General features: G+C 49.0%; 1 protein-coding gene across 1 annotated transcript in view; it reads left to right on the top strand.

Moving 5' to 3' along the window:
• Positions 1-243: 243 nt before the first annotated feature.
• appa (amyloid beta (A4) precursor protein a) overlaps positions 244-11,855 on the top strand; it is a 62,497-nt gene continuing 50,885 nt past the window's right edge. The window contains exon 1 of the mRNA XM_063217190.1: positions 244-447. Within this exon, the coding sequence (XP_063073260.1) occupies positions 388-447 (60 nt within the window). The 5' untranslated portion in view covers positions 244-387. The remainder of the gene's footprint in view (positions 448-11,855) is intronic.

An 11,855-nucleotide genomic window follows, 5' to 3' on the forward strand; every position in this document is an offset into this window, starting at 1 on the left:
AATCATGAAGTTCCATAGGGACAGAACTAAAATACATAAGTAGCCTACTGTAATGTTTAATTATGTTTTGGTTATGTTTCCCCGATGCAAGATGTGATAAACTGGATAGTGTGTCACTCTGTCTTGTTTCCTCTATCCATTGTGTGTGAGTGTGTGGGGAAGGGTATTGTTGCTTCCATTGCCCCCTCCCTTTCAGACGAATCCATTCTCTCGCTGTCCGGTCAGGTGACTGGCTCGCTAGCAGCTGTACCGCCTCGCTATCAGTCTCCATCATTTCTCACTAGGAACGGAGACACGGAAACGGAGCAGGGCGAATACCAAGCTAAACTTTATATTATTAGTACCGGGCACACCGCATACTAAAGGCGCTGTGAAGAAGAAGTCAGCATGGGGGAACATATTGCCGTTGTCCTGCTGATGCTTGCCTCCACGGCATGGTGTTTGGAGGTAAGGAAAATACATAGGCTATGAAATTGGTAGAGGAAAACCAACGGGATTACATGGAGAGACCTTACGAGCTGCTCTGACCGTGTCCCCAGTGTCTGTACTTATCTGTGGACGCGAAATTACCCTGTTGTTTTCAGTTGTTGGTGTACGGGGCTGTGTTTTAAAAGGTCATGTTGGAAAAACACGCGTTTGTCTGCTTTGGAATGTCTGCAGTAGCCTTGTGCATTGGCAACCAGACTACCCATTCCCGACGCATCTAGTTCTAATGCTTTAGAACTAGACTTTGAGCGGTAGATTACACAGAGGAAGAAAATGGCCATAGTGTAGAACATGACATGTTGCTGTAGCTTTCCGTTGGCAAAGTAGGTTAAATCAGAGCAGCTGGACTTTATCAGAAGAGCTCCTAGGCCAGTTTAATCCTGTGCGCTTTGCAATCAAGTGGGAGAGCTCTCTTGCTACCTATAGGCTACCCTTTTCGGCGAAGAGAAGTAGCCACTAGCCCGCCCCTGTCCTGTCGTAATACTTCATAATTGTGTGGGTGTGCACCAGGATAGGCATTTATTATTTTATCGTTGCCAAAGAAATGCTCTTGTAACTAAGGTCGGGATGATGCGGATGTTTCAAGAAATTGCTGATGTGGATTTCCCCCCCTGACTGACATGTATTTCAAAAGGCACATTGTTTTCTAGATTGTAAGACTACCTCTGTATCACTTCCATATTTGAGTTGTTTCTCTGAACGTCAACAGTGCATAGTACAAGGCAAGCTTATAAACAGCTTAGAGGTTTGCGTTGTGAAGCATAACCATGCATCACCGTCGCATCCACACCCCGAATGACATGGCATGCCTGGCTTCTATTGCTTCAATTGCTGACTACCACAAATAGCTTCTTTGTAGTAGGCCTATACAGTGTTTTAAACATAGAACTAGATTCAGTTTTGAGTGCTCGTTAAGTGGCAGATTCCTTGAAAACGCATGCCGTGCCGATCCATTCCGCAATGTTTTCCTGTCAGACCAACCCCACGTTCCTTTTACATTTGTGGGCGTGTTTAGGGAGACGAATATTTATATTTGAGCCTATATTTCAGCAACATCCGAGTTCTACTTCTGGAAGTCATGTGTTTCAAGACCACTGTGTGGTCGCGCAAGATAAAAGAACATTTCCTCGCCAACATGTTACAGTATGTCGAGGACAAGCAGTAGGATGTTGCCAGATCGAAATAAGATGGCGGCGGCGGTGCACTGCGGTGTTCTATCATAACTCCCCTCGACTAGCTCCTAAACCTCGGCTTCAAGAAGCACTTCACATTAGAAAATGGTTTCGTTGGGCGTTTCACTTGGTGTAGACGCTTCCCTTTCACCTTAGGCAAACATATTTTTTCCGGCACTTGCTTCCCGTCAGTCTCCTTGTGAATGTGTCCGTCTGAATGGGGCTGGGAGGATGGCACCATTTGCGCGCATGCATTGTTTGTCGCCCAGGCATTCTGTCACAGTGGTCTGGCCCTAACCAATCGCTCACTGTTACCGCAGTCACACAATTACTCAGCATACCACATAACATAACCTTGATTAATCACTGTGGTTGTAAAGATTATATCACTTAATTATCTTATTGCAGGGCAGGGCAAGGCAAACCGCTCATTTTTAATCATGCATCGCCATTTGATTTTAATGCGAAGTCAATACTCCAATCTTATATCAGCCATAGTTTACAGCACGTTATGTATCAGAGTGGAAAAATCCTGCGCACCTGTGTCGACTACACAGATTTGTTTTGGTTAAGCAAGTTGTCACGTGCGGCGGCTTCCACAACCTTCACGCGCGCTCCTGAGGAGGCCTTCGGAGCCTCATTTAGCTCATTTGACTACCAACCCTATTTGTATGGATGTACTGTTTGGATTAGGTTAGGTTAGCTGCCGTGGCTTTAAATTGTCCCAAGATTCTGCCAAATCTAGATAACAACGCAAAAAATGGCAGGCTACTGTAGCGGACGGGAGTATACCGCCGCCTTGTAGGGGTTAATTATCTCGTACCGCGGGGAGTACAGGACGGGACGGGATCTAGGTCCCCCACGCCCAATACTAATGGCCTCACTACTCCCAGACTGGCAGCAATGTTTGTCTTGGGTAGCTCCCTCGGGTTTGGTACAGTGGGCTCCAGTAATGTCCGGTGCCTGCCTGAAGGTGTATGTGGTGAGGTGTGTCCCAGCCCACCCGTCACCACCCCACTGCTATCCTAAACCAGCTACCCAAGTGAGGCGCCCCTACCCCCAGGATAGAGTAACTACTAATTATATGACACACATGTAACACTACTAAATTAATAAGACAAGGAAACAGTAGTTATAATAACCAACATGTAATAAAAGCAAGTGTCAAAACACTTTCTGACCAGGTATAAGAATTCACTTATAGTAGTAATACTCAATATATAATTAAAAGTATTAACAACACTTTCTCAACCAGGCATAAGAATTCCCTTCTGGTAATAACACTCAATGTATAGCATCAACACTCAAATAACAACATTCAATGTAAAATGATAACCATATCCCACCATACCTGACAGATTTGTAAACCACAGCAGTACACACTTCACAGTGGGTTACACAAGAACATACACGACATGAAAGAATAACATCAATCACTGTATCGTTACTGTTGGCAGCAGTGTGTGTGTGTGTGGAGGCTCGCTCAGTGGCTCGAAAGTCTCTCCCTGTATCAGGGTGTGTGCGTGTGTGGATGTGTGTCGCGAGGGTCAACGCGAGTTCAGTTCAGTTCGGTCCAGTTGACCCTGCGAGTGTTATGGGCGCGTGTGTGTCGCGAGGGTCAACGCGAGTTCAGTTCAGTTCAGTTCAGTTCAGTTCAGACCCTGCGAGTGATATTGGCCTGGTGTGTGTGTGTGTGTGTGTGTGTGTGTGTGTACGTCGCACGGGCCAACACGAGTAGCAGTTCAGTTCAGTTCAGTCCAGGTGACCCGGCGAATGTTATGGTGAGTGTACGTGTTGTGGTGTGTGTGTGAATAGTTACCAACCCACGACCAAATCCCGTCACGATGCTGGACTGGATGGCAGGGTAAAACACTCAGTCTGATTCTAGGGAAACCCGCTCCGTTCTTCACAGGACAACTGTAGCTTCAGAACGTTCAGGAGGAGAGGGCAACGAAGCTAATGATAGCTATCGATACGGCGAAGAGTAAACCAAAACAAAAATAACGACTTTAAGATGAGAGAGTAACTATGGATAAAATTGGTCAGTATAACGGGCACACGCACCTTTACACCCTTCCTGGTGTCACCGCGCTGTTCCTCGAAATACAGTACCACCGTTCCCGTTTACTCTCAACAAGCTAATAGGAGCTCCCTACTCCAACGCCAGGACCGTTACTCGGCACGCTAACAAAACAAACGTTTTTTGACAAAAACGAAACGACACAACAGTAAAACTACTTCACATAAACGAACTGAAAATTCACTGTAGCTCGTTCAATATTAACTCACGCCACGATACCCGGCTGAACTTCACTTCAGACGCATCTACTTCAGGCTTCACTTTATCTTCTTTCACTTCACTTCTCTCCCGCGGCTCGCACACCCCCTGACTCGTGCCCCCCGCGCGTTCACGAGAGTCCCTGTCATTAAAGGCACAGGACTCTTTTAGCACCCGCTACATTCCCCCCTGCGAAACCCTGCCATACCATCCAGCATCAAAAGGTGACGGGATTTCTGAAAGACAAGCACAACAAAAAAACAAGATAAAACATTAGTAACCTGTCTGCATCACTCCATTACATCAAGCAGAAAATAACATTGAACATCCTCAGGGACCACATCGATACAGGTAAGTAAACACTGGTAAGTAGGCCTATTCACACATTGGTAGGTACGCGCATGAGCATTAAAACATAGGTAACATTCAAAAGGAACACATATCAATTCAAAACATTGGCAACTTTAAACCTTGTTTAAACCTTGAGAGCGTCTAGGCTCAAACACACCTTCCCTATCGCCACCTGCATGTGACCCACGTATAAGCTCTATCCCACCCTGTATGATCCTACCAGCCCCACTTGTCCCCTCCCCTTGACTCAGGTTCCCAGCTATGCCCACCCCTGTTGTGTGGGTGTGGTGTGTGGGTGCAAGGGCATTCAGGCAGAGGATGTCAGGGGCAGAGCTGGAGCTCGAAGTGGGCTGGTGTGCATGGGTTGGGAATGTGCAAAGTCTTAGTTGGTCTCTCTTCAAGAGAGGGGGCCGGAACGGGTACACAGGGCCGGTACCTTGGCATTGCTTGGTCTGCTTCCCCCTGGGTCCCATCCGGTTTCGACCTCGGTGAGAGTGTTTACGTCGGGCCGCACGGTCTCCCGACTGGATGGGGCCCCCTGCAGACCTCAGGTCATGAGCCCCTCTCCTCAATTCACCTGGTGCCGCGCCAGGGCAAATGTCCTTGACCGGAGGGCAACATTCGCACTCTGCAGCCCATGCCAGGACATCTCTACACATAGTGGGCCAATAATTGCCCTGTCTCAGCAGCTCTAAGGTGCACTGTCCAGCCAAAGTCCCACCATGTTTGTGCTGGCCCTCATACACCCAGCGCTGCAAACTCGCTGGAACGACAAGCTGTCTGATCTCCTCTCCATCTGTCGGGCTCCTGATGGACCGGAACAGGACGCCCTCCTGGAGGCTCAGCCGATCAAACTGCTTGAACAGTCTCCGGAGCCTTGGATCGACATGACGCAGGTGTGCCCCTGTGGGCTTTCGCTGGCTTTGCACAGCTGCAAGAACGGGTTGGACAAGAGGGTCTTTCTGTTGCTGCCCCTCCAATTCCGTCCAGCTGAAACCTCCCACAGCCGCCTTTACTGCACTCTGTCTGGTCTTCTCAGCATTCATTGCACGCGTCACTCTGTGGACCTTGGCCTCCGATCCATGGTACTTGGTCATCCTCTGAAATCCCTCCCAAGGACCAAAGAACTCCTTCAGGTCACTCAGCACATTCATGCCCAAGATGCCAGGCAGGCCCTCTGTGTCCTCCACAGCAGGATTTTCATCTTTCAGTATGAATACGCATTTTCGGCCAACCGACCTCCCCATGCAGTGCACGTCAGCCTCCAGGCATCCGAGGAGAGGGATTTCCAGGCCATTTGCTGCGGTGAGCCGCACCCCTTGGGCTGGAGACAGGGTGGACTCATCAAAGTGCTGGCGAAAGTGGGACTCTCGGATGGTGGTGACTTCTGACCCAGTGTCCAGGACGCACTCTGTGGGGATGCCGGCCATTTTCACTACCACCGTCAGACAGTTCCCAAAGGCACCTTCGCTTGGAGTCCCGGTGGTCTGCGTAGCCCGGTGACTCCTGATGGCTGGTGGACCGGGGCTCCGCTGTGTAGGCTCTCCCATATTGCCTTCCCCGACTCCTGATGGCCCCTCACGTCGGAGTGGAGGGTGCGTGAACGCAGGTCCTCCCCGGTTCAAGGGACAGTGTCGACTGGTGTGCCCTGGTTCGTTGCATGTGTAGCAAATGTACTGCCCAGCCCCATCCTTCAGTGGTGGACCCCTGGCCTTCATCTCATCTCGCAGTCCCCCTTGGCCTCGAGCGTTCACCATCTGGTAGAGCTCATCCTGACGGACGGCTATCTTCTGGATAGACTCATGTAGCGCCTGCAATGACAAGGCTGGAGGCGTTGCATCTGTAGCCACACTACTGACAGCTCTCGTGTGGCTTTTGTCGCGAGGGGGCTGGGATATCTCCTCCTCCTCCGACCAATCAATGGCTGCTTGCATAAGCTCATTGAATGTCTGCTTTGGCTTCTCTTTTGCTTGCCTTTTCATTTCCTTCCTCAGGTTGTCATCTCTAAGGCCCAACAGAAATTGTTCTCTAAGCATGACATCTGGGCTCGGAATGCAGTTAGGATCACGGCGCTTTAAACGGAGGAGCTTTTCTTGGAGGTCGTAGCCGTAGGCCCGTATCCTCTCATTTGGCATCTGTCTTCGGTCATAATAGTCCCTCAGTCTGATGCCCACTGGAACTTTATCGCCGTACACTTCCTCCAAGAGTTTGAAGACGGCCTCAACATTTGATGTCTCTTCTTCAAGACCGAGTTTCACTGTCGTTTTAGCCTCGCCCCTTAGATGCTGCTTGACTAGTTCGACTTGGTCACCTGCTGGGGTTCTGCATACTGCCAAGTGTGTTTTCACGGCCGCAACCCATTCCTCTATGCACATGTCATCTTGGCCTTGACTGCCACTGAAATCGGGGCATTTCCTGTCTCTCTGAATGTATACAGTAGCTGGCGTTTTCTGCTCTATGACCTGTTTTGCCATTGCGAGAGCCTCCTTCTGGTCGGTCCTGGCCTGTTCCAGCAAAGCTACTTGCCTGGACTGCTCTAGGAATTTCAGTTGCAATTCCTCAAATTGTTTCTGTAATTCTTCCATGGCTGCTTCGGAATGGCACTAATTATGACAGGGGACAGGCAGTGACTTAAACTGGTGACTAATAAAATGTTGCACTATGGGTGATCCTGTTCGTGACGCCAAATGTAGCGGACGGGAGTATACCGCCGCCTTGTAGGGGTTAATTATCTCGTACCGTGGGGAGTACAGGACGGGACGGGATCTAGGTCCCCCACGCCCAATACTAATGGCCTCACTACTCCCAGACTGGCAGCAATGTTTGTCTTGGGTAGCTCCCTCGGGTTTGGTACAGTGGGCTCCAGTAATGTCCGGTGCCTGCCTGAAGGTGTATGTGGTGAGGTGTGTCCCAGCCCACCCGTCACCACCCCACTGCTATCCTAAACCAGCTACCCAAGTGAGGCGCCCCTACCCCCAGGATAGAGTAACTACTAATTATATGACACACATGTAACACTACTAAATTAATAAGACAAGGAAACAGTAGTTATAATAACCAACATGTAATAAAAGCAAGTGTCAAAACACTTTCTGACCAGGTATAAGAATTCACTTATAGTAGTAATACTCAATATATAATTAAAAGTATTAACAACACTTTCTCAACCAGGCATAAGAATTCCCTTCTGGTAATAACACTCAATGTATAGCATCAACACTCAAATAACAACATTCAATGTAAAATGATAACCATATCCCACCATACCTGACAGATTTGTAAACCACAGCAGTACACACTTCACAGTGGGTTACACAAGAACATACACGACATGAAAGAATAACATCAATCACTGTATCGTTACTGTTGGCAGCAGTGTGTGTGTGTGTGGAGGCTCGCTCAGTGGCTCGAAAGTCTCTCCCTGTATCAGGGTGTGTGCATGTGTGGATGTGTGTCGCGAGGGTCAACGCGCGTTCAGTTCAGTTCGGTCCAGTTGACCCTGCGAGTGTTATGGGCGCGTGTGTGTCGCGAGGGTCAACGCGAGTTCAGTTCAGTTCAGTTCAGACCCTGCGAGTGATATTGGCCTGGTGTGTGTGTGTGTGTGTGTGTGTGTACGTCGCACGGGCCAACACGAGTAGCAGTTCAGTTCAGTTCAGTCCAGGTGACCCGGCGAATGTTATGGTGAGTGTACGTGTTGTGGTGTGTGTGTGAATAGTTACCACCCCACGACCAAATCCCGTCACGATGCTGGACTGGATGGCAGGGTAAAACACTCAGTCTGATTCTAGGGAAACCCGCTCCGTTCTTCACAGGACAACTGTAGCTTCAGAACGTTCAGGAGGAGAGGGCAACGAAGCTAATGATAGCTATCGATACGGCGAAGAGTAAACCAAAACAAAAATAACGACTTTAAGATGAGAGAGTAACTATGGATAAAATTGGTCAGTATAACGGGCACACGCACCTTTACACCCTTCCTGGTGTCACCGCGCTGTTCCTCGAAATACAGTACCACCGTTCCCGTTTACTCTCAACAAGCTAATAGGAGCTCCCTACTCCAACGCCAGGACCGTTACTCGGCACGCTAACAAAACAAACGTTTTTTGACAAAAACGAAACGACACAACAGTAAAACTACTTCACATAAACGAACTGAAAATTCACTGTAGCTCGTTCAATATTAACTCACGCCACGATACCCGGCTGAACTTCACTTCAGACGCATCTACTTCAGGCTTCACTTTATCTTCTTTCACTTCACTTCTCTCCCGCGGCTCGCACACCCCCTGACTCGTGCCCCCCGCGCGTTCACGAGAGTCCCTCTCATTAAAGGCACAGGACTCTTTTAGCACCCGCTACACTACATTATTTTGTTTGACTTGTTCAGACAGCTTATATAGTGTGTGTGTGTGCGCGTGTGTGTCGGAGTGGGGTAGTCTGATCTATCTAACGGATCTCTCTGCGGTAAGGCCTGGGTGTGTGGGCCAAACAATTAGATTTTGCACAATCAGAATAGCCGGATAAGTGTGCTTGTGCGTGTATGTGCATGTGCGCGTGTGTGTTTGTGTGTGTGTGGGTTGCAGATAGATACCCAGCCAGGCAGATGGCTGGCCAGGGCCAGACGTACCAGGTTTCCAGGGGACAGTCTTCAGTATTGTTGGTGCCGACACTTCCCTGCTACACAAGAAAAACCCACTTCATCTCCAATGTTCTTTTTTGTCTAAACTGTATTTAGACAGGACAGTGAAGAGTGGGACAGGAAATGAGTGGGAGAGAGAGATGGGGGAGGATCGAGAAATGACCAGGGTCAGGAATCGAACCCGGGTAGCCGGTGTAGCAGTCCAGTGCCCAGCCGACTAAGCCACAGCTGGACCATCCCCAATGTTTTCAAGATAGAACATTAGTCACTGTATTCAGATTGAGCATAACACTTGTACCGGTCCAAACTATTCCCACAGCCCAGTTGTTATCTCAGGTGTGTGGTTGACTTCCCCCCACACAATTTCACCACTACCTACAGCACAGCCTACTTTAGACGTGTCATGGTTTTCCCTTTGCAATTTCTTTCCCAAGATAGAGTTAAATGATAGGAGGACACTGGACACAGTGGTAGGATTCAAAGGTTTTCATGCCATCACACCTCATACGGAGGAGTTGTAATAACAATGTAATTACCCTGTGGGGTGGTTTAAGGACACACACACACACACACACACACACACACACACACACACACACACACACACACACACACACACACACACACACACACACACACACACACACACACACACACACACACACACACACACACACACACACACACACACGTCCATAGCGTCTTCTGTTGGATTGTTCTTCTCTTCAGGGTGCAGCTTGCCAACAACCGTGACTCATAGTTTCCATGGTGACATTGTGCATTGAGCAAGGCTACACATCAGTAACAAAGTCTCTTAAGTACACGTGTGTGTGTGTGTGTGTGTGTGTGTGTGTGTGTGTGTGTGTGTGTGTGTGTGTGTGTGTGTGTGTGTGTGTGTGTGTGTGTGTGTGTGTGTGTGTGTGTGTGTGTGTTGTGGTGTGGTGTCGTGGGGTTTATGATCCTGGTGTGTGTGTGGTCAGTAGCAAAGTCTCCAAAGCACCTATGTGTAACAAATGTGTTTCCACCTGCAGTGTGTGTGTGTGTGTGTGTGTGTGTGTGTGTGTGTGTGTGTGTGTGTGTGTGTGTGTGTGTGTGTGTGTGTGTGTGTGTGTGTGTGTGTGTGTGTGTGTGTGTGTGTGTGTGTGTGTCTGTCTTTTGGTGTGTGTATGGCGTTTATGATCTTTGTGTGTGTGATGTTTGGTTGTGCTTTATGGCTTTTCTCACACTTTAGGCCTTTTGTTGTTGTCACCCATGCTTTTTACAGAGTGTCTCTGGTGAGACCACATATTCCCTCCATATCTGTGGTACTTTCTACGCGCATGCTTGAAAACCACGGCCTTGTCTGTTTGTTGTATATTTCCCACACACACAGGCACAGACAGACCTGCATGCACGCACACACACGCAAACACACACACACACACACATAAACACACAGAGTTGTAGATATAGAGTGAGATGGCACTGGTGACACACACACACACACACACACACACACACACACACACACACACACACACACACACACACACACACACACACACACACACACACACACACACACACACACACACACACACACCAAAGGACAACAAAAAGAGAAAGAAAGAGATGCCATTGGTTTGACGCACACATACGCACGCGGACAGGGTGGGGGTACAGTCACGTTGCCGCTTTGCTTTTCGGAATGGGAGGCATTCAGAACGGATCACGGTGAAAGCGGACGGTCTGAAAAGAGGGCTTTGTTGAGGCCGGGAATGGATATATATGGGGAGGGACACTGTGGAGAGGTGGACAGGGGAGGTGGAGGGTGGGGTGATGGGGAAGGGTGGAGGGGGTGGTGTGTTGTGATTTAGGTTCAGCCAGGAAGGGATACTGTATTAGGGATGGGGCCGATCCGATACTGTATCGGTACCTGGTTCAGATATCAACACAATTCAGAGATCGGATCGGATCGGAATTTTCCCAAAGTTTCCGATACTGACATGAGCCAGGTGTAATGTTAATTTGAAATCTTAACACTTGCATATTAGTTTTCGGGATGGGATTGTTACTTTTTACGTATTGATTGATTTCCTGTTCTTCTGACTTCCTTTTCTGACCAAATTATCTACTTGGGGCTACCTCAAGTTGAAACCCAAACCCATATTATGTGGTTTTGGTATTGGATCGGAGTAGTATCGGTATCGGCAGATACCCAAATTTAGATATCGGGATTGGATCGGAACATTGGGGGAAAAAAAGTGTATCGGTGCATCCCTGCACTGTATATGGGAGTGGCATTTCGGAGGGGAATGAATGAGCTGTATTGGAGGGGCATTGTGGAGAGGTGGACGACAAGGGAGGATGGATATTTTTGTGATGGGAGGGGGGTGGATGCTGCTGCGATTCAGCTCTGGCCAGGGGTAGGGTCAGGTGGGCCTTGGGTAAGTAAGGGGTAGAGGATGGATGTTGGTGTGATGTTGGGGTGGGGTGGTTGGGGTTGTTTCTGTGATTCAGTTCTGGCCAGGGGTGGGGTTAGGTGGTCAGGGGGTGGAGGATGGATATTGGAGTGAAGTGAGGTGGGTTGGTGCTGTTGGTGGGTTGGTTGCGATTGAAGTCTAGCCAGGAGTGAATCAGGCTACATGAGAGTGGCATTATTGTGGCTATGTGGTGACAGGGGAGCTACAGGGATGTTGGAGTGATGGGGGGGAAAGCGGAAGGGGGGGTTGCTGCCATTGAGGTCTAGCCAGGAGTGGATATAGGCTATTGAAGTGGTATTGCGATGGCTCTGGGGAGGTGTATTGTGAGAGTGGGTGGAGTGATGGGGAAGGGTTTGAGTCGAGGAGGGACTGATTTGTGATTCATGATTCATGGCTGACCAGGAGTGGATACAAGGGAGTGGCATTGTGTGGAAGTGGCATTGTGACGAGGTGGACAGGGAGGTGAG

The sequence above is a fragment of the Engraulis encrasicolus genome, chromosome 15 (genome assembly GCF_034702125.1).
Source record: "Engraulis encrasicolus isolate BLACKSEA-1 chromosome 15, IST_EnEncr_1.0, whole genome shotgun sequence".
In the NCBI taxonomy this organism is placed as follows: domain Eukaryota; kingdom Metazoa; phylum Chordata; class Actinopteri; order Clupeiformes; family Engraulidae; genus Engraulis; species Engraulis encrasicolus.